General features: G+C 46.7%; 1 protein-coding gene across 5 annotated transcripts in view; it reads right to left on the bottom strand.

The window, feature by feature from the left end:
* Positions 1 to 23,932, bottom strand: part of PIWIL4 (piwi like RNA-mediated gene silencing 4) — a 319,725-nt gene that overhangs the window by 99,250 nt on the left and 196,543 nt on the right. For all 5 annotated transcript variants that reach the window (XM_056561503.1, XM_056561500.1, XM_056561501.1 and 2 more), the window contains 2 exons: positions 20,380 to 20,491; positions 16,980 to 17,164 (listed from right to left, as the gene is read on the bottom strand). In XM_056561503.1, coding sequence (XP_056417478.1) covers positions 16,980 to 17,164; positions 20,380 to 20,491 — 297 coding nt within the window. The remainder of the gene's footprint in view (positions 1 to 16,979; positions 17,165 to 20,379; positions 20,492 to 23,932) is intronic.

Raw genomic sequence — 23,932 nt, 5'->3', positions numbered from 1 at the left:
GACGATGACGGAGAGCGACGGGGACAGGTGTGTGACACTCACCGGAGCACATGGGGCACATTAAACTGATATACGGCAGAAACTGAAGCAGTCTGCGCTGCCGGATAGCCGTTTATGCGATGACCCCGACTTACAAAAGCATCGTATGTTGAAATTATCGTATGTTGGGGCCATCATAGGTCGGGGGGATCACTGTATAGCAAAACAATTTCAGATCCAGTATTCAAAGGAAGGCTTCAAATTTTATTTGCACCACAAAGTGACATATAAGCAAAGCGGGTAGGTACATTCTAGCTCACCCCGGCAAGGGCCCCACTGCAGCACGAACTAGAGTGGCCCAGCTCCGAAATCCAATCACAACAAACAAAGAGATGTCCAGCGCATTAGCTCGGTATTAAATCTTTTAGTCCTTTATTTTCTGACAAACAGACATGGAGGGTAACATGTGAAGCGTCGACTAAGGCTGCTCAAAACAACCGAAACGCGTCAAATATTGAGTGCCTTTCTCAAGTAATAATATATATATATATATATATATATATATATGTATATATTATAATCAAGAAGGAACCGGCACTGTGTATAGGACTCCAGGTCAAAGTGGGTGCTCTGCTTACTGAAGATAGGACTCGATATCCCTTGAAATTCCAGCCAAAAAAGAAGAAGCGGCACTCCAAATTGAGTAGAAACAATCTCAGTGGTTTATTCACCCATCAAGCGAATGGTGCACCATTCACTTGATGGGTGACTAAACTAGGGATCGACCGATAATCGGTTTGGCCGATATTATCGGCCGATATTCACGATTTTGGGCATTATCGGTATCGGCAATTACCTTGCCGATAATCCGATAATGTCCCGCCCCCACTGCGCCACACCACCCACCGCACAGCGACCGCCCCCCGAACCGACCCACCCCACCTCACCGCACCCCCCTCCCCACCGCACCGCCCCGGCCTCATTGCCTCCCCCATCCCCGGTTTTATAATTACCTGTTCCGGGGGCCAGGGTCCATGCTACTTCTGGCTCCTGCTGCGTCCTGCGTTACGCTATGCGCAATGACTTGTGACGTGACGCGACGTCACCGTCAGTGCGCACAGTGACAGCTCAGGAGGACTCCACCGGAGCAAGATGTAGAGTGGACCCCGGGCCCCGGGAACAGGTAATTATAAAACCGGGGATGGGGGAGGCAAAGAGGCCGGGGCGGCGGGGCGCGGTGCGGGGCGCTGGGGGGTGCGGTGCGGCGGTGGGGGGGGAGGGTGCTTTTGCGGTGATAGGACTCAGGAGAACCCCCGGACAGGCAGGGGGAGAGAAGCGGGCGGCGGCCTATGGCACCGCAAAAGCAGCTGCAGTTCATTGATTTAAAGCGCCCGCTTTAAATCAATGATCTGCAGCGGTGTCGCCGGGGATAAATAGCCGATAACTTATACCGGAATATCGGTATAAGTTATCGGCTATCGGCCCTAACCTCCACCGATTATCGGTATCGGTCCTAAAAAATCGATATCGATCGATCCCTAGAATAAACCACTGAGATTGTTTCTACTCAATTTGGAGCGCCACTTCTTCTTTTTTGGCTATATATATATATATATATATATATATATATATATATATATATACAAGAAAAAAGAAAGATAGCCAGCACAACAGCCTAATACACGGGTGCACACTGCCATGGCATTAGAGTATACAAAAAAAGAGGATTGCAGCAGCACACATTGGTCAAAAAAATTGGGGCTCTTAGCGCACTTTTTGATCAAAACGTGTCCCCCATCCACCACGGGGAGGTGGCCTCATTTAGGATGGGAACCTAGCACAAATTCTGAGCCTAACACTCAGTGGATAGTTGAGTGTTAGGCTCAGAATTTGTGCTAGGTTCCCATCCTAAATGAGGCCACCTCCCCGTGGTGGATGGGGGACTAGTTTTGATCAAAAAGTGCGCTAAGAGCCTCAATTTTTTTGACCAATGTGTGCTGCTGCAATCCTCTTTTTTTGTATATATATATATATATATATATATATATATATATATATATATAAACAAAGCGATTGTGCAGTACTCCAAATCTGATTAAAAAACTTGGATTTAAAGGGGTACTCAGCCCCTAGACATCTTATCCCCTATCCAAAGTATAGGGGATAAGATGTTAGATCGTGGTGGTCCTGCCGCTGGGGACCCCAGGTATCTACCATGTAGAACCCACCTTTAGCGGCTTCCGGGACCGCTGGAGGTCCTCAGGCTGAGTCCATCTCGATCACGAGGACGGAGCATAGTTGTCACGCCCCTCCCATAGGCTTGCATTGGGGGGGGGGGGGGGGAGCGCGATGTCACACGGGGGCGGAGCTGTGACATCACTATGCTCCGTCCCCATGATTGCCAATAATCAGACCCGGAGCGAACACGCTCCGGGGACTGATTCTAACGGGGTGCGGTGTGGAAGATCACGGGGGTCCCCAGCGGCGGGACCCCCGCGATCAGGCATCTTATCCCCTATCCTTTGGATAGGGGATTAGATGTCTTAGCGCCGGAGTACCCCTTTAATGGCTTACATCACAGTAACTTTTCTGTCCTACCATAGGACCATTTTCAAGTATATATGTGTATATATATATATATTATAATATAAGTTGTCTGTTGAGAGCTGTGTCAATCCCTGGACAGACAAGACGTGAACACAACTTCTAGATAAGTAGTTTGCTTTCTTCACTTATCACTAGAGGGCGCCCCTAACCAGTTTTATGTTGAGCACTAGTTTATACAGATCATCAGGATCTATCAGCTCATATGCCAGGGTGCCGCCAGCTGTTGCAAAACTACAACTCCCAGCATGCCCGGACAGCCGAAGGCTGTCCGGGCATGCTGGGAGTTGTAGTTTTGCAACAGATAGAGGTATTCTAGTTGGAAAACACTGTCCTACACCATTCACATGTATGTACTGGGTGCGCCATACAACAGATAAGACTGAATAAAGTGAATTGGTACAACATTCCCAACATCTTATCTTGGTGACCTGTGCACACACACCTTACACTTCTGCTGGGTGTAGTTGTATCCCAGTGACCTATGAGCCCATTGAGGCCCATTGAATGAACATGTGACTATGGACAATACACGGCTGTCTACACCGCACAGACTACCCACCGTGTGTGGGCCCGGCATATCATCTAACATGGGGAAAACACTGGGGCTAAAAACTGGAATTACCTGTTCGGCCAAACCAGCAGATGCCATTACACGTCCACCGGGATTTACAGGAAACCAGAAGAGCGTTTACAATGTTCCTTATTCTACATCTGCATTAAAGGGGTACTCCGGTGGAAAACATTTGGTGTTTTATTTAAATCAACTGGTGCCAGAAAGTTAAACAGATTTGTAAATGACTTCTATTAAAAAAATATATATATTTACCCTTCCAGTACTTTTTAGCAGCTGTATGCTACAGAGGAAATTCTTTTCTTTTTGAATTTCTTTTGAATTTCTTTTTTGTCTTGTCCACACTGCTCTCTGCTGACACCTGATGCCCGTACGGACAGAGATGTCAGCAGAGAGCACTGTGGAGAAGAGAAAAAAGAAATTCAAAAAGAAAAAGAAATTCCTCTGTAGCATACAGCTGCTAAAAAGTACTGGAAGGGTAAAGATTTTTTTTTAACAGGGTGTGTAGGTGGAAAATTTTAAGTGTTTTGATTTTGAAGTCACAAGTCTCCGGCGCAGCAGGGAGATGGCGGTGGTCCCCAGCGGCGGGACCCCCGCGATCAGACATCTTATCCCCTATCCTTCAGATAGGGGACAAGATGTCTAGGGGCGGAGTACCCCTTTAAAGCAGTATGAATATTAAAAAAAATAAATAAATACTTACCAAATCATGTGTGAACATAGCCTTAGGCTGGTTTACACAAGCGTAATTCGGCTGTATTTTTTTACTTTTACATTAGGACTGCAAGTCTAATGTAGCCCGACTGCAGGTTTAATGACCTGTTCTAAGCATTGTAGGAATCTATCATAGGGGTAAATCAAAGGGATCAATGGTAGTGATCTATGATAGGGATCAATTGTAAGGATCTATCTTAGGGGTAAATCAAAGGGATTTATCATAGGGGCGGGCAATAATAGGGATTAGTGACGCCGGGTTTCGGCCCAGAAGTCTTTCGTAGTGTTACAGATATGTGTTATGTGATACTGTTGGAGTGGTCCGGGTGTTAATGATACAACTTCCTGCAAATAAGCCCTGGAGGGGAGAGCATCGGACCAGAGGGGCACATGACAGGGGGATGATGGCCAGGAGATTAGGGGTTAACTTGGGGTTAATAGGGCAAGAGGATTGGCGGAGACAGGAAAGGGGGAGGAGTAACCTGAACGTGTATGCCGGGCAGGAAGAGGAGGAGCCAGTTGGTGCAGCGACGAAGAAGAAGCCCGCCCTTTGTTTTATTTGTCACGGAAGCGGATGGGGCAGGAGAAGGACCTAGAGGCATCACTGTACTGGTGGAGTTTGGAAGGTAAAGTGGGGCGTGGAAGGTACACGGCCTGGTGGTACGGTCTCTGTGGCCATAGGGGCCCAGAGAGGATACGGGGCTCTGAAGGGAGTGCTCCCAGGCTAGGTGTTGGACGGCTGGGAGTAAAAGTAGGAGGCCCCAGGAAGTTAATGGATGGATTTGGAAAGTGGAGTGGACGGTGCCTCTGGGTTCTTCTTCTGATATTATTTATGTTCCCAAATGGGGTTGTTAAAGATTTAATTGATGTATGACGTTCATACAGAGTTTATTATACATGTTACAATGTTTTAATTTTTGGAAAATAAAATTGGGCTGCTGTGGCCTTTGCACCATAAAGTCTGTGTCTGTCTTTAATAAATGGGGTTTGTGGTCGAGGGGGTTTGTGGTGCTGAGACCAGGCAGCTAGAATCTCCCATAGTTATGGTGTCATCTGCCAGTCATATAGTCCATGGACCATGGCGATGAGCTCAGTAATTCTAGACATGCACAGCGTCATCGTGTACAATAGTATCTATAGCTACAAACAGCTAGGGAGTTGCTGGGTGGGAATCACATTGCACAGCGTAATACTGGCACCATTGACCACGTATCTGTCCATCACAAGTCAGGCACCCATAGCTGCTACCTTTATATATGACCCATACAAAGACGCGTTTGTTTCTTTTTTTAAAACAAGTTGCAGATTATGTTTTTTTTTTGTGTAAGGTACGCTGGGTAGAATCTTTCATTGTCTGTGTAAATCAAGTTCTTTTTACCCCCGTTTGTCTGGGTGTACGTCATGTGTACTTCCTGCTCATTTATCAAAGAGGTGAACGTTCTTCATCAATAGCAAAGTCGTTTAGATGTAGACTGGTTTCCAAGTCAGGTCCAGGCTGGGGATTGCAGATCATAAATACTAAACCACTGGAAAAAGCCAACCATGCCACACTATATTTAAAGGGGTACTCCGCACCCCTAGACATCTTATCCCCTATCCAAAGAATAGGGGATAAGATGTCAGATCGCCGGGGTTCCGCTGCTGGGGACCCCCGGGATCTCGGCTGCTGCACCCACCTGTACGGCTTCCACCTCACAACGGCAACGCTGGAGGCTTCGGATCCCGACCACAATGGCGGACGAGCGTGACGTCACGACCCAAGTCTATGGGAGGGGGCGTGACGGACCTCCCATAGACTTGCATTGAGGGGGTGCGGCGTGACGTCACATGGGGCAGAGTTGTGACGTCACGCTCGTCCGCCATTGTGGTCGGGATCGCCTCCAGCGTTGCCGTTGTGAGGTGGAAGCTGCTGCCGAGATCCCGGGGGTCCCCAGCAGCGGGACCCCCGGCAATCTGACATCTTTGGATAGGGGATACGATGTTTAGGGGGTGCGGAGTACGCCTTTAAGTTGTTTCTTTAAAGAGTCTAAATGAATTGCGCAGAAATTTGTGACTTTTTACTTTTTTTTTAGAAGAGTCATGAACATAGCCTTTACAATTTATAGACTGAGAAAAGCATTAAAGGGGTACTCCGCCTCTAGACATCTTATCCCCTATCTAAAGGGGATGTCTGATCTCCTTGCTGCACCAGGCGTTGGTTTAGAGCATCAGGTGCAGCTCCGGAGGCTCGAGATGTCATGGCCGCGCCCCGCTTGTGACGTCACGGCCACACCCCCTCAATGCAAGTCTATGGGAGGGGGCGTGACAGCCGGAGCGTGACCATGAAGTCACGAGCTTCCGCCCCGCCAGTCATCCAGCATGGAGTGAAGTTCGCTCCATGCACCGGATGTCTGTGGTGCCGCAGCCTTTGGATAGGGGACAAGATGTCTATGGGTGGAGAACCCTTTTTAAGACAAGTTAAATAAATCTATCAAGAAAGGGACTGTTTTAGGTCAAAAGTTTTTTTTATTTTTTTTTTATATTACAGATGTTACAAATATTACCAATAATGATTATAGGTGATTTTTGGTGGAGAAACCTTTGCATCTACAGCACAGGAACATCGTTCACCAAACATCACCGTTCATATGAATTATATGCAAAGACAACACAGGCAACACAAAGAAGCGTGTCGTTTCCATGTAAGGCTTTGTTCACACGGTGGAATTTCTGAGCGGAAAAAATTTCGCTCGGAAATGACGTTGCAGCAGATTACTAGTTTTCAATGGGATTCTGCTGCACCGTGTGCACATCAATCAAAAAAAAAAATCAAGCCTCTGCAGAAAGAACTGACTTGTGAATTATTTTTGAGGAATCTGCATGGAAATGTATTGCTGTCTATGGAGCAGTACTGCTGAGTGTTCCTAGAGCTGGCACGTTCTGCTGGCGCCCACTATCTTAGAAATTTCCTCCGGAATTTTTTTCGGCTGGACATTTGACCAAAATTCCGCCGAGCAAACATAACCTTAAGGCAACATTTTGTGACAAATCTACTTTCAGACTGGGTGGAACAGTGGGAAACATAATACTGGGTAGGTTGGGCCGAAGAGGAAGAGGCCACATGGCGTCCACAATAAAGTAGATGAGGTCAACATACCAGGCCCTGCAAGGCCAGTCCAGAGCCAGAAAATCCAGGAAATCCTATGGACTTCAGGCACTTTGGAATGAGAAGGAGCGTAAACAAGGCTCAAGTCCTGCAGGAACTCGTGGGAACTGAGTTCCTGCACTTTTTCTACAGCAGGAACACTGTTCCCATTAGCAGAACCAACCCTTGAGTGGAAATCTTGGGTGAATTCCCACACTTTTTTTTTCCCAGGACTTAAGTCCACCGCGAGATCCTGAGGATCACGGACCCTGGTCACATAAGATGGAAGCTTGTGATGAAGACAGGACACACATAGTGCCCACCTTAAGACAGAGCTGCAGAAAGAACGTTTCCCTTAGTTTAGCTTTTCCCAGTTGAGAAAGTCTGCCGCATAATTGTCCATTCATGGAATATACACCGGAGATGAAAATTAGAGAACAATTTATGAAGACATAATCTACATTGATCATCATTTGAAGGATTTTTTGTAAGGGGTGCACCATGCCATTAGAACAGTGTTTTATAAAATAACCAAAGTATATCAACATAAAACCTTTATTTTAAAAAAAAAAACGTGATGATGATAATTAGAGGACAACAATGACTGCAGCAGAGAGAGATTGTAGGTAAATGTTCTGAAGGTTCCAACAGTCACCGATCAGTAGGAAGTGTACAGGCCTCTGAATGACTTCAGCTCATCTGCGCCCCCCACAGGACATCACTAGTCTCTCACACATCTGCGCCCCCCACAGGACATCACTAGTCACTCACACATCTGCACCCCCCACAGGACATCACTGGTCTCTCACACATCTGCGCCCCCCACAGGACATCACTAGTCTCTCACACATCTGCGCCCCCCACAGGACATCACTGGTCTCTCACACATCTGCGCCCCCCACAGGACATCACTAGTCTCTCACACATCTGCGCCCCCACAGGACATCACTAGTCTCTCACACATCTGCGCCCCCCACAGGACATCACTAGTCTCTCACACATCTGCCCCCCACAGGACATCACTAGTCTCTCACACATCTGCGCCCCCCACAGGACATGACTGGTCTCTCACACATCTGCGCCCCCCACAGGACATGACTGGTCTCTCACACATCTGCGCCCCCCACAGGACATCACTGGTCTCTCACACATCTGCGCCCGCACAGGACATCACTAGTCTCTCACACATCTGCGCCCCCCACAGGACATCACTGGTCTCTCACACATCTGCGCCCCCCACAGGACATCACTGGTCTCTCACACATCTGCGCCCCCCACAGGACCTCACTAGTCTCTCACACATCTGCGCCCCCCACAGGACATCACTAGTCTCTTACACATCTGCGCCCCCCACAGGACATCACTGGTCTCTCACACATCTGCGCCCCCACAGGACATCACTGGTCTCTTACACATCTGCGCCCCCCACAGGACATCACTGGTCTCTCACACATCTGCGCCCCCCACAGGACATCACTAGTCTCTCACACATCTGCGCCCCCCACAGGACATCACTAGTCTCTCACACATCTGCGCCCCCCACAGGACATCACTAGTCTCTCACACATCTGCGCCCCCCACAGGACATGACTGGTCTCTCACACATCTGCGCCCGCACAGGACATCACTAGTCTCTCACACATCTGCGCCCCCCACAAGACCTCACTAGTCTCTCACACATCTGCGCCCCCCACAGGACATCACTAGTCTCTCACACATCTGCCCCCCACAGGACATCACTAGTCTCTCACACATCTGCGCCCCCACAGGACATCACTAGTCTCTTACACATCTGCGCCCCCCACAGGACATCACTGGTCTCTCACACATCTGTGCCCCCCACAGGACCTCACTAGTCTCTCACACATCTGCGCCCCCCACAGAACATCACTAGTCTCTTACACATCTGCGCCCCCCACAGGACATCACTGGTCTCTCACACATCTGCGCCCCCACAGGACATCACTGGTCTCTTACACATCTGCGCCCCCACAGGACATCACTGGTCTCTTACACATCTGCGCCCCCACAGGACATGACTGGTCTCTCACACATCTGCGCCCGCACAGGACATCACTGGTCTCTCACACATCTGCGCCCCCCACAAGACATCACTAGTCTCTCACACATCTGCCCCCCCCCCACAGGACATCACTAGTCTCTCACACATCTGCCCCCCCCCCACAGGACATCACTAGTCTCTCACACATCTGCGCCCCCCACAAGACCTCACTAGTCTCTCACACATCTGCGCCCCCCACAGGACATCACTAGTCTCTCACACATCTGCCCCCCACAGGACATCACTGGTCTCTCACACATCTGCGCCCGCACAGGACATCACTAGTCTCTCACACATCTGCGCCCCCCACAGGACATCACTGGTCTCTCACACATCTGCACCCCCCCCCCCACAGGACATCACTAGTCTCTCACACACCTGCGCCCCCCACAGGACATCACTGGTCTCTCACACATCTGCGCCCCCCACAGGACATCACTAGTCTCCGACACATCTGCACCCCCCACAGGACATCACTGGTCTCTCACACATCTGCGCCACCCACAGGACATCACTGGTCTCTCACACATCTGCGCCCCCCACAGGACATCACTGGTCTCTCACACATTTGCGCCCCCCACAGGACATCACTGGTCTCTCACACATCTGCGCCCCCCACAGGACATCACTAGTCTCTCACACTGCTCTGGTGGGATTTTGCTCCACTCTTCTTTCAATCTCTTCCACACTTCTGTGACTGTTGTGGGTTTCTTCTTGGACATAACTTTGTCACCAAGGATTTTCCAGAGGTTTTCTATTGGGTTTAGATTAGGACTCTGGGCGGCCATTTCATTGTTTCAATGTTCTCAGTTTTAACTTCTTAAGGACGCAGGGCGTACCTGTACGCCCTGCGCCCGGTATTTAAAATGGGGTCACGCCGTGACCCCGCATCATACCGGGTCGGTCCCGGTGGCTTATGATAGCGGGGACCCTGGGCTAATAGCATGTGGCACAGATCGCTGTGCCGTGCGCTATTAACCCTTCAGACGCGCCGATCAAAGTTGATGGCTGCGTTTAATACGAAAGTAAAAGCTTTCCGGCAGCTCAGTCGGGCTGATCGGGACTATCGCGATAAAATAGCGATGTCCCGATCAGCTAGGACGCGAGCGGAGGTCTCCTTACCTTGCTCCTTCATGTCCGATCGGCGTTTGATTGCTCCAAGCCTGAGCTACAGGCTTGAGCAACCAACCCCCTATTACGCTGATCCATGCAAAGCTATGGTTTTGCAGGGATCAGGGTAAAAGATCAGTGTGTGCAGTGTTATAGGTCCCTATGGGAGCTATAACACTGCAAAAAAAAAAAGTTTACAAAGGTCGTTTAACCCCTTCCCTAATAAAAGTTTGAATCACCCCCCTTTTCCCATAAAAAAAAACTGTGTAAATAAAAATAAACATATGTGGTATCGCCGCGTGCGGAAATGTCCAAACTATAAAAATATATTGTTAATTAAACCGCACGGTCAATGGCGTACGCGCAAAAAAATTCCAAAGTCCAAAATAGCGTATTTTTGGTCAATTTTTATATCATGAAAAAATGAATAAAAAAGCGATCAAAAGGTCTGATCAACACAAAAATGGTATCGCTAAAAACTTCAGAACATGGCTCAAAAAATGAGCCCTCATACCGGCCTGTACGCGGAAAAATAAAAAAGTTATAGGGGTCAGAAGATGACAATTTTTTACGTATAAATTTTCCTGCATGTAGTTTAGCACGACAATATCCAACCTATATAAGTAGGGGATCATTTTAACCGTATGGACCTACAGAATAAAGATAAGGTGTCATTTTTACCGAAAAATGCACTGCGTAGAAACGGATGCCCCCAAAATTTACAAAATGAAATTTTTTCTTCAATTTTGTCGCACAATGAATTTTTTTTTTCCGTTTCGCCGTGGATTTTTTGGTAAAATTACTAATGTCAGTGCAAAGTAGAATTGGTGGCGCAAAAAATAAGCCATAATATGGATTTTTAGGTGCAAAATTGAAAGCGTTATGATTTTTAGAAGGTGATGAGGAAAAAATGAAAATGCCAAAAAACTGAAAAGGGGTTAAGGAACTGCTTTACCTGGCTTACTGTGTGACAGGGGGCATTGTCCTGCATGAAAATTGCTGCTGACTGAGTGATGATCGCAAGGAAGGAACCATGTGTTGTTGAAGAAGGTTCAGATACACTCGTATTCGCTCTGCCATGTAGCTGTATGAGAGGTCCAACTCCTGCTGCAGAAAACATTCCCCAAACCATGACACTTCCTCCTCCAGTCACGGACTTCTTTACACACTATGGGGGAATTCATCAATAATGGTTGTCCTGTGTATGTTTCCCCCCCCCCCCCCCCCCATTTTTGGTTGCCCAGGTTCAAATACATCATAAGGTGTACGCTCTTTGATGAATCCGGTTTGGACAGCTGCTGTGGTGGACAGCGTTTTTTCAACACCATAAACTATAGAGTTTATCGCACATGATGAATTCACGCCCCCTTCTTTAGACTTGCATTGAGAGGGCGGGAGCTCTGTAAACGCGGAGCTCTGTAAACGCGGAGCTCTGTAGACGCGGAGCTCTGTAAACGCGGAGCTCTGTAGACGTGGAGCTCTGTAGACGCGGTGCTCTGTAGATGCGGAGCTCTGTAGACGCGGAGCTCTGTAGATGCGGAGCTCTGTAGACGTGGAGCTCTGTAGACGCGGTGCTCTGTAGATGCGGAGCTCTGTAAACGCGGAGCTCTGTAGACGCGGAGCTCTGTAAACGCGGAGCTCTGTAGACGTGGAGCTCTGTAGACGCGGTGCTCTGTAGATGCGGAGCTCTGTAGACGCGGAGCTCTGTAGATGCGGAGCTCTGTAGACGTGGAGCTCTGTAGACGCGGAGCTCTGTAAACGCGGAGCTCTGTAGACGTGGAGCTCTGTAAACGCGGAGCTCTGTAGACGTGGAGCTCTGTAGACGCGGTGCTCTGTAGACGCGGAGCTCTGTAAACGCGGAGCTCTGTAGACGTGGAGCTCTGTAGACGCGGTGCTCTGTAGATGCGGAGCTCTGTAGACGCGGAGCTCTGTAGATGCGGAGCTCTGTAGACGTGGAGCTCTGTAGACGCGGTGCTCTGTAGACGCGGAGCTCTGTAAACGCGGAGCTCTGTAGACGTGGAGCTCTGTAAACGCGGAGCTCTGTAAACGCGGAGCTCTGTAGACGCGGTGCTCTGTAGACGTGGAGCTCTGTAGACGCGGAGCTCTGTAAACGCGGAGCTCTGTAGACGTGGAGCTCTGTAGACGCGGTGCTCTGTAGACGTGGAGCTCTGTAGACGCGGAGCTCTGTAAACGCGGAGCTCTGTAGACGTGGAGCTCTGTAGACGCGGTGCTCTGTAGATGCGGAGCTCTGTAGACGCGGAGCTCTGTAGATGCGGAGCTCTGTAGACGTGGAGCTCTGTAGACGCGGTGCTCTGTAGACGCGGAGCTCTGTAAACGCGGAGCTCTGTAGACGTGGAGCTCTGTAAACGCGGAGCTCTGTAAACGCGGAGCTCTGTAGACGCGGTGCTCTGTAGACGTGGAGCTCTGTAGACGCGGTGCTCTGTAGATGCGGAGCTCTGTAGACGCGGAGCTCTGTAGATGCGGAGCTCTGTAGACGTGGAGCTCTGTAGACGCGGTGCTCTGTAGGCGCGGAGCTCTGTAAACGCGGAGCTCTGTAGACGTGGAGCTCTGTAAACGCGTAGCTCTGTAAATGTGGAGCTCTGTAGACGTGGAGCTCTGTAGACGTGGAGCTCTGTACAACGGAGGCTCGGAGAAGCTTCCAGCATCACCACCAGACTCCTTGTGTTGCCTTGGTGGTTCAGAAAAGCCAACCAGTGACGTTGCCAAGGGGGGGGTGGGGAGGTTTCCGCACCAGGTGGCATCCTCTGGTGGGGTGACATCCTCACCCAGGTGCGTCCGACCATCCCTGTCACTGGCTGTTTTCTTAAGCTCAATCTGCAGTGCAGAATGCATTGCACAGCGAACGCATACAGAAACAGCCTGTGGCAGGAACGGTCAGAGAACTGTGGAGATTAGAGCTCTTGCAGGGGACTTACTCAGCTCCTCTTCCTCCTCTGCTGATCGGCAGCTTTCCCTGCACTGCATTGGTCATGTGACATCATAACATCACATGACCACAGCAAGCTTGAAGAGCTGCTGATCAGTATGGAGGATACTGGAGCACAGCAGTGCAGATAGCCTTCTGGAGCAGGTAAACTGAGGGGGCACTCTGTATGTGTGTGTGTGTGTGTGTGGGGGGGGGGGGGGGGGGGGGTTGGGACACACACACCATCTCTGCCCCCCCCCCTCCTTACCAGGGTGCATCTAGCTGTTGCAAAACTACAACTCCTAGCATGCTGGGAGTTGTAGTTTTGCAACAGCTGGAGGGTTGGGAAGCACTGACAGATAGATAAGTGTTTTCCAACCAGGGTGCCTCCAGCTCTAGCAAAACTACAAAACAAAAACTCCCAGCCTTTGGCTGTCTAGGCATGCTGGGAGTTGTAGTTTTTTTAACAGCTGAAAGCACCCCGGTTGGAAAACACTGAGATAGATAGATAGATAAATGGATAGATAGGACATAGTTCAGTGTTTCCTGAATAGTGCCTCCAGCTGTTGCAAAACTGGGAGTTGGAGTTGCATGCTGGGAGTAGTAGTTTTATAGTTTTGCAACAGCTGGAGTCACCCTGGTTAGGAAACATTGATCTATGTCCTATATCTATTTCCTATCTATCTATGTCAGTGTTTCCAAACCAAGGTGCCCCCATCTGTTGCAAAACTACAACTGCCAGCATGCTGGGAGTTGTAGTTCTGCAACCGCTGGAGGCACCCTGTTCATGAAACACTGATCTATGTTCTACCTATCCATCTATATTTCTCAGTGTTCCCCAACCAGGGTGCCTCCAGCTGTTACAAAACTACAACTCCCAGCTTACCCTAATCACAGCTTAGATCATACTGGGAGCTGTAATTCCCATGGTAAAACCTTACCCTTATGTGGCAATTGGTATATTTCATTATAATACTGGAAATAATTTTCTGCAGGGGGGGGGGGGGGGTGACACCAACCCTAGAAACGCCACTGAAGCCAACACAATATAATAGTGAAGGACAGCAAAGGCATGTGTAAAAGCTACATCCGTTTTGTGTGATCCTGCCCTTCTTCTGGCCTCTAGCTGTGCTGGACACTATGCTTGCAGTGTATACCCAACAATAGGTATGGTAGGCATCTACATGTCCCTTTGCCAGTCAGAACAAACTGGATGTTATGGCAAGTGGCAGATGTACAAAACACCCGCAGGAACGTCTCTACCAGATTGCAGCTTACTAAGCTTAACTTGCCAACTTCCATCTATAGTACAATATTTGCCTACAGTGTAAATCAACCTAAATTTGCTTCTACTGAAAGATGTGAATAAAGGAAGAGGAAAAACAAAAGAAAAAAGAACAGAATAAAAAAAACAGTGAACAATGTGACAGCGTCCTAGACGGAGCGGCAGCTTACATCTATCTCTATCAGTGAGATTCCTCCCGCTTTCCCTATTATGCAGATTGCTAGAAAATAGAGCGTTTATTCTTCTGTTACACCAAACACCTATCTCCCGTGTCTCGGGTGCCCTGCTCGCCTGTGTTCAGACTTGAAAAAGAAGGAGATGCAAACAAAACGCTCCCATTAATCCCTTATTTGTCCCTTTATTTGTGCAGATGAAAAGACTTCAGAAAATAAGTGCAGCCGTGGAGGAGTTGCTGCGTACGTCCCAAATCAGAGCGGAGATTTACCTCTCAGCGTCAGTGCGCTACTATGTGAACGGAACAATACGAAAGGATTCATACCGTTCTTACCGCCCTGCGCTTAATATTCAAGCCGCTCGTGGAAGATGTCACAAAGCCTGCGAAAAGTATCCACGCAGCAGATAGAGGTATTAAAAGTAGGCTAAAAATGAGCCCTTATACACTTCCGTAGACAAAAAAGTTATAGGAGATATCTGGCGAAAATTAACCTATAAGTAGCTGATCGCAGGGGATCACCGGGACGAGACCCGGCGCTCAGTAAGGAGCACATGCTGCAGCCTGCACGCGCTCCATTCATTTCTATGGGAGCACCGAAAAGAGCAGAGTGCAGCACTCGGGCATCATCAGCGTTCCCATAGAAATGAATGGAGCGCGTGCCGTCTACAGGTAGATGACCGGTAGAGAGAGTCCTGGAGTTCGTAGGGGTCCCAGCGGTCAGACCCCATTGTGATCAGCTACTTATCCCTATTGTGATCAGCTACTTATCCCCTTACCTGTGGATAGGGGATAAGTTAAAGAGGTTATCCAGGAAAAAACTTTATTTTTATATATATATATCAATAGTGTTGCTCGCAAATATTCGCAATGCAAATTTTATTCGCGAATATAGCACTATATATTCGCAATTACGAATATTCATATATATATATTTTTTTCACAGTACACATCACAGTGATCATCCCTCTCTGCTTCCAGCTTGTGTGGTGTAAAGAAGGCTCTAATACTACTGTGTGAGACTGGCATACGAATTTTCGCACATGGGAAAATTTGCATATGCAAATTTTCGCACATGCGAATTTTGGCTTATGCTAATTTCCACATGTGCGAAAATTAGCATATGCAATAATTTGCATAAGTGAAAATTCGCACATGTGGAAATTAGCATATTTCGTCCATATATTCACGAAATATCGCGAATTCGAATATGGCCTATGCTGCTCAACACTATATATCAACTGGCTCCAGAAAGTTAAACAGATTTGTAAATTACTTCTATTAAAAAATCTTATTCCTTACAGTACTTATGAGATGCTGCAGTTGAGTTGTTCTTTTCTGTCTAAGTGTTCTCTGATGACACGTGTCTTGTGAACCGCCCAGTTTAGAAGCAAATCCCCATAGCAAACCTCTTCTACTCTGTGCAGTTCCCGAGACAAGCAGAGATGTCAGCAGAGAGCACTGTTGCCAGACAGAAAACAACAACTCAACTTCAGCAGCTGATAATTATTGAAAGGATTAAGATTTTTTAATAGAAGTAATTTACAAATCTGTTTAACTTTCTGGCACCAGTTGATATATATATATATATATATATATATATATATATTTAAAAAAAAGTTTTTCCCTGAAATACCCCTTTAATTTTGCCAGTTCTCCTTTAAGGAAAAAAAATTATAGGGGTCAGAAAATTGCAATTTAAATAACTTTTTTTTACCCTTGAAAAGTAAAATACAGTAAAACATGAGAGAAACTATACAGATTGAGTATTGTAATTGTATGGACCTAAACAATCAAGATAACATGCCAGTTTGACTGCACGGGGAACTGCATTAAAAAATACCCCAATATTTGCAAAACTGCATTTTTTTCGATTTCCTTCCTCCTTTTTCTTTTCGGTTTTGTAACATATTTTATGGAAAAATTAAGAATTTAATATGACAAAGTACAATTGGTCCTGCAAAAAAAAAGCCCTAATATGGGTCTGTAGGTGGAAAAATAGAAGAGTTATGTATATACACAGCAGGATATGACTGCTGCTCTGCAGCATAATACAGGGTGTGATGCAGAATGTTAAAGGGGTATTCTGCTGCCCAGCATTTAGAACAAACTGTTCCGAATGCTGGAGCCGGAGCTCGTGACGTCATAGCCTCGCCCCCCTCATGACGTCATGCATCGCCCCCTCAACGCAAGTCTATGGGAGGGGGCGTGACAGGCGTCACGCCCCCTCCCATAGACTTGCATTGAGCGGGCGGGGTGTGACGTCATGAGGGGGCGGAGCTATGACGTCACAAGCTCCCGGCTCCAGCATTCGGAACAGTTTGTTCCAAACACCGAGCAGCGGAGTACTCCTTTAATATACTGTGGAAACAAACAAACAATCTACCAGTTAAACACATAAATACAAACCTAGAAGATGTAAGTCTTACATTTTGGGGTTATCAATAGAGAAGCCCATTCCATCGCCTACTTTCATCAGACATTGGACCAGCTGCTCGGCAACATCTCCATTGCGGTGACTAAATAGGAGAAGCCAACTGGACAGAGGCTTGGCATGGATTATTCTGCCGCTTCGTGTATCTCGAGACCAGTCGGCAGCAGACGCAGGTTGACACTAGAAGAGAAATATTTGTTAAATATAAAAATGACTGTAGTGTATGAATTTTTACTTACGACAGTCCAATTAAAACAGCAAAGGTAGAAATCCAAAGTAGAAGGGTGGACGCAGGTATAGGACCGTGGATAAAGGCCCAACACAATAGTCTGCAGATCAAGCATGTTTTTCTTTTTATAATAATAAACATACTATACTCACCTTCTCTGGTCCCCTGCAGTTTCTGCATCAACACTCCCAGTCCCCAGCTAGTCTCCACCCCTTCCAGGTTCTGTGTCATCCTCACCCCACAGGACCTGCCCGCTCAGTCAATCAGTGATTAAGGCAGGGCACCAACGTGGCCACTGATTGGCTGAGCGGGCAGGTCCTGTGGGGTGAGGGTGACATAGAACCAGGAAGAAACGGAGACCAGCATGGGACTGGGAGTATTGGCATGGCCGCTTCAGGGGAGCAGGATCGGTAAATATTGCATGTTATACCACTCCTTGCTCGGGAGAGAAAATGAAGTATTTCTCACAGAAAAGGATTGCAGTAACACATGTTTTGCTATACACATGTTTATTCCCTTTGTGTGTATTGGAACTAAACCAAAAAAGGGAGGAAAAAAAGCAAATTGGACATAATGTCACCAAACTCCAAAAATGGTCTGGACAAAATTATTGGCACCCTTTAAAAATTGTGGATAAATAAGATTGTTTCAAGGATGTGATGCTTCTTTAAACTCACCTGGGGCAAGTAATATGTGTGGGCAATATAAAAATCACACCTGACAGCAGATAAAAAGGAGAGAAGTTCACATAGTCTTTGCATTGTTTATCTCTGTGGGCCACACTAAGCATGGACAATAGAAAGAGGAGAAGAGAACTGTCTGAGGGTTTTAGAACCAAAATTGTGGAAAAATATCAACAATCTCAAGGTTACAAGTCCATCTCCAGATATCTAGATTTGGCTTTGTCCACAGTGCGCAACATTATCAAGAAGTTTGCAACCCATGGAACTGTAGGTAATCTCCATGGGCGTGGAAGGAAGAGAAAAATTGATGAAAGGTGTCAATGCAGGATAGTCCGGATGGTGGATAAGCAGCCCCAAACAAGTTCCAAAGATATTCAAGCTGTCCTGCAGGCTCAGGGAGCATCAGTGTCAGCACGAACTATCTGTCGACATTTAAATGAAATGAAACGCTATGGAGGAGACCCAGGAGAACCCCACTGCTGACAGAGACACTTAAAAAAGCCTCATTTTGCCAAAATCAACTTGAGTAAGCCAAAATCCTTCTATTCTATCTTGTGGACACATGAGACCAAGATAAAGCTTTTTGGTAAAACACATCATTCTACTGTTTACCGAAAACGGAATGAGGCCTACAAGGAAAAGAACACAGTACCTACAGTGAAATATGGTGGAGGTCAATGATGCTTTGGGGTTGTTTTACTGCCTCTGGCACTGGGTGCCTTGAATGTGTACAAGGCATCATGAAATCTGAGGATTACCAATGGATTTTGGGTCGCACTGTACAGCCCAGTGTCAGAAAGCTGGGTTTGCGTCCGAGATCTTGGGTCTTCCAGCAGGACAATGACCCCAAAACATACATCAAAAAGCCCCCAGAAATGGATGGCAACAAAGCGCTGGAGAGTTCTGAAGTGGCAGCAATGAGTCCAGATCTAAATCCCATTGAACACCTGTGGAGAGATCTTAAAATTGCTGTTGGGAAAAGGCGCCTTCCAATAAGAGAGACCTGGAGCAGTTTGCAAAGGAAGAGTGGTCCAACATTCCGGCTGAGAGGTGTAAGAAGCTTATTGGTGGTTATAGGAAGCTACTGATTTCAGTATTTTTTTCCAAAGATTGAGCAACCAAATATTAAGTTAAGGGTGACAATAATTTTGTCCACCCCATTTTTGGAGTTTGGTGACATTATGTCCAGTTTGGTTTATTTCCTCCGTTTTTTGGTTTAGTTCCAATACACACAAATGGAATAAACGTGTGTATAGCAAAACGTGTGTTACTGCAATGCTTTTCTGTGAGAAATACTTCATTTTCTTGAAATATTTCAGGGATGACAACATTTACGGCATTACTCTATTTTGTTTTTCAGTGTAAATCATGGATACATTGTCTCTCAGGACTCTTTTGAGCACTGAAAACAATCTCGGACACCTGTGGTAATTAGATTGCCAGGTGAGCCCAATTTAAAAAAAGTTCAATGCCTCGAAAAAGTTCAATGCCTTGGACGAGGTATTAAAACATGAAATATTTAATGAAAACTTAAGCGTGATCATCGCACTATTAAGAGATTTGTGGCTGATTCAGAGCACAGACGGGTTTGTGCAGATAAAGGCACATTGAGGAAGATTTCTGCCAGATCCATGCATCGGATCAAGAGAGCAGCTGCTAAAATACCATTACATAGCAGCAAACAGATATTTGAAGCTGCTGGTGCCTCTGGAGTCCCACAGACATCAAGGTGTCCCCCAGAGTCTTGCAAATGTGCATAAACCTTCTATTCAGCCACCACTAACCAATGCTCACAAGCAGAAATGGCTGCATTGGGCAGAAAAATACATGAAGACTAATTTTTAAACAGTCCTGTTCACTGATGAGTGCCGTTGTTTGATAATATTTTGGAACAGTGCATTGTAAGTTTTTATGTTTATAAAAAAAATACTGTTATCATTAGGAGGTTTGTTCAATACAATTTGAATTGTACTCTTAATAGTTGATAACATGAGAATTATGCTGACTGTTATTTACATCAATTATTTAGGTAAATGAGAAAAATATAATTTCCATAATAATAAGGATAGATAATAAGATGACTGATCGCCGGGGTCCTGAAGCTGGGACCCCCGAGATCTCTCTGCAGCACATGGTGTTTGTTTAGATCACTGGGTGTGGCTACGGAGGCTCATGATGTCTTGGCCACGCCCGTCGTAACATCACACCATGCCCCCTCAATGCAAATCTATGGGAGGGGGCGTGACATCCGTCACGCCCCCTCCCATAGACTTGCATTGAGAGGGGGGGGCACCGGATGACTGGGGTGCCGCAGCAGAAATCGCGAGAGGTCCCAGCGGCGGGACCTCCACGATGAGACATCTTATCCTTTGGATAGGGGATAAGATGTCTAGGGGCGGAGTACCCCTTTAATGACCACACCACCAGCATGTTAATAGAGTGCTCAGTATATTACCGTATATTTTCACGTATCGTGCACTTACTATTCCATCCCTCAAACAAATCTTTTCCGGCGGTATAACGCGTCCGGTGATAGACAGCTGATTCTCAAGTCGTAGCCCCCATTTTGCAAGTTCGGCGCTCGCCTCCCGACTTCTGTGAAAGAAAATAAAAAATAACAATGAACGCATTAATAATGCACATTGTTACTTCTGTCACAAACAGCCTTCCTTTCTGGCAAAACCAAAGTATAGGAAGGTGGCATGAAACAGGATCTTCTGTTATCATTAAATATATATGCTGTTCCGGTGCCAACTCATAAGAGGCTTTGCTAAGTGCACCCGGCGTCCTTCTCACTCCGGTGCAGCTTATAAATCAGGCGTATAAACAGATTAATGAATGAGGGAAATGTATCAGTGAAATCCCATCATCATCATCCGCTGTCACCTGAACTTACATTACCGATCAAATGAATTGCAAGAAATGTTATCAGAAAAGATACATTAGGTTGTGCTGGCTAATAAAGAGCTGACACACATACTTCCGCCATTAAAGGGGTTTTTCCGAGATCACAACATTGATGGCCTATCCTCAGGACAGGCAATCGATACCAGATAGGTAGGGGTCCGATTCTAAGTTACCCCACTAATCACCTTTTTGGAGAGGCTGAGGTTTTTAAGCAGGGGGTAAGGCTAATTACATTGATGGCCTATCCTCAGGACAGGCAATCGATACCAGATCGGTGGGGGTCCGATTCTAAGTTACCCCACTAATCACCTTTTTGGAGGGGCTGTGGTATTTAAGCAGGTGGTAAGGCTGGGTTCAGACTACAGAATTTCTGAGCGAAAGTCCACTTAGAAATTACACTTGGAAATTCCGCTGCGGCAGAATCTCATTGGATCATTGAATCTCTTCTGCACAGAGCACCCTACGGAAGACAGACGATTTCCTTTTTTGGGTTTTCCTTTTTTCCTCCTCGATTTTTAAGAGACATAAAATGTATGGTGCAACCAAAATTTTTTGGGAAAACCGCAGTTTTGCAACTTTTGGAGATTTTTCCACAGTGCACTTTACGGTAAAACTGACATGTACTCCGATACACCGGGTATAGTACCGATAAACGTACCTGCAGTCCAGCGCCCGATCCCTCTGAAGTTCGGCTTTTTCTAGCGCTGAATTGTGTGCTGGAGGCGGGCCCGCCAGCTGGATTTGAATATTCCTGGGCGCTGGTCATGTGAGCGCTTGTGCCTACTGAGCGGTCACGTGACCAGCGCCTATGAATATTTAAATCCAGCCGACGGGCCCACCTCCAGCGCCCAATTCAGCGCAGATAGAAGCTGAACTTCAGAGGGACTGGGCACCGGACTGTAGGCACGTTTATCAGTAAGGAACCCCTCACCCACATTATAACCGGGTGTATCGGATTTTGTGTGACCATTTTCCTTTAAAACTGTCCTCTTTGTCCTATTCTGACCCGTATACGGGACTGTATGAGGGAAAATGTTTTTGCACAAACCACTAAATAGCAGACACTGGCACTATGGATATGTTTTACTGTGCCCACTATGCAGATAAGTTACTGCAAGCGGTTCCCTGCTAGACCACTTATATTCCTAATGTAACAGATGATTTAAAGTAACATCGCTTACTAGGGCTTAAATGTATCACGATCCAAACATCAGTGGTGGTATACAGCAAGAAACAATACTAATGGTGCTCTAGTTACTTATCTAAAACCTTAAATGGAGGAATAAAAAGTTCCACGGGTTTTTCCGGCGCAGACCGTCACAAGTAATCACAGTTGCAGGCGTGTGAAAAGGAAGTCCATTTATTCAATAGCCATTACAAACAAACACGTTTCGAGGCCTAAGCAAGCCTCTTTCTCAATGTTAAGATTGGCCCATGCCAATTTTAACATTGAGAAAGAGGTTTGCTTAGGCCTCGAAACGCGTTTGTTTGTAAACGGAAAAACCAGTAGAACTTTTTATTCCTCCATTTCATGTTTCTACGCTCGGCTGAAGACCCCTGACTGCTGATACCCAGGTGGCTGCACCGACATTTTTACGCTTCTTCTGGTGGTTGTGTCTGGTACACAAACACAAAACATGAGCAGAATTGCCCCTATTCTTTGATTTGCTGGATGTGTTTGCTCTCACTATCCAGACTACTATCCCATGAGAAGCTCTGCTTTGTTTTTTCAGAAACGTTTGCTTATTATGCAGAACCTTGACATGATCCGGAGTAATAATCCCTGCAATCAGTAATGTCCTGCATATACCGAAGTATCACTAATGTGTTAATATGTTCCTGTATTGGAATCAGGTTTACATGAGATGTCCATCTGCACCAGGATCCTGAGTAGGTTAAAGTTGCTCGAAGTTCTCAGATGGTGCGATCTTGGTTGCTGGGAGAACTGCCCCAGCCGGCGGCGTCTCTACCAGCCAAGTCCTGCTGCAAGATTATGGAGCTAAATCACTGTAGATAGCACGTTGGGCCAAAAATCCTCCTACGCGTTTCGCAAATATAAAATTTTCCTTCCTCAAGGGATCAGGGATTTTGCATAAGTAACTAGAGCACCATTTGTATATTGTATACAGTGACTTAGGTGACTTAACTCCAAAATCTTGCAGCGGGACTTGGCTGGTAGAGACGCCGCCGGCCGGGGCAGTATATGCAGGACATTACTGATTGCAGGGATTATTACTCCGGATCATGTCAATCTTTTGCTTAAGTAACTAGAGCACCATTAGTATATTGTTTCTTGCTGTATACCACCACTGATGTTTGGATCGTGAACATTTAAGCCCCAGTAAGCGCTGTTACTTTAAATCATCTGATCAATTTTTTTGTGCTGTATATTAGTTTTTGATCGCTTTTTTTTTTACTTTTATGTGACCAAAATTCTGAAATTTTGGACTTTTTACGTCAACGCCATTCACCGTACTGGATCTTTTTTTTTTGCCTAACATTTTGTGGTTAACTTATTGATACCATCCACAAAGTAGAATTGGTTTCGCATAAAACAAGCCCTTAAAGGGGTACTCCGCCCCTAGACATCTTATGCCCTTATCCAAAGGATAGGGGATAAGATGTGTGATCGCGGGAGTCCCACTGCTGGGGATCCCCGCGATCTCGGCTGTGGCACCCCAGTCATCCGGTGCACAGAGTGAACTTCACTGACTGGCGATGCGGGGCTTGAGGCTCATGACGTCACGGCCACGCCCCCTCGTGAGATCACGGCCATGCCCCCTCAATGCAAGTCTACGGGAGGGGGCGTGACGGCAGTCACGCCCCCTCCCATAGACTTGCATTGAGGGGGCATGGCAGTGACTTCATGCGGGGCGTGGTTGTCATGTCACGAACGCCGGGTGCAGCAGGGAGATCGTAGGGGGACCCCCGCTATCAGACAACTTATCCCCTATCCTTTGGAAAGGGGATAAGATGTCTAGGGGCAAAGTACCCCTTTAAAGATTTTAAAAGGCAAGGAAACCAAAAATAAGAATGCCAAAAATGAAAAATGGCCGCATCAGATTGCCTTGAACTGAATTCACTGTGCACAACTATCAGAAAACTGTCTCTGCTATACTTCTATATATT

Source organism: Hyla sarda, chromosome 2 (genome assembly GCF_029499605.1).
Source record: "Hyla sarda isolate aHylSar1 chromosome 2, aHylSar1.hap1, whole genome shotgun sequence".
Classification (NCBI taxonomy): Eukaryota; Metazoa; Chordata; class Amphibia; order Anura; family Hylidae; genus Hyla; species Hyla sarda.
Note: the sequence above shows the minus strand (reverse complement) of the source record. Positions and strands in the feature narration are given on the sequence as shown.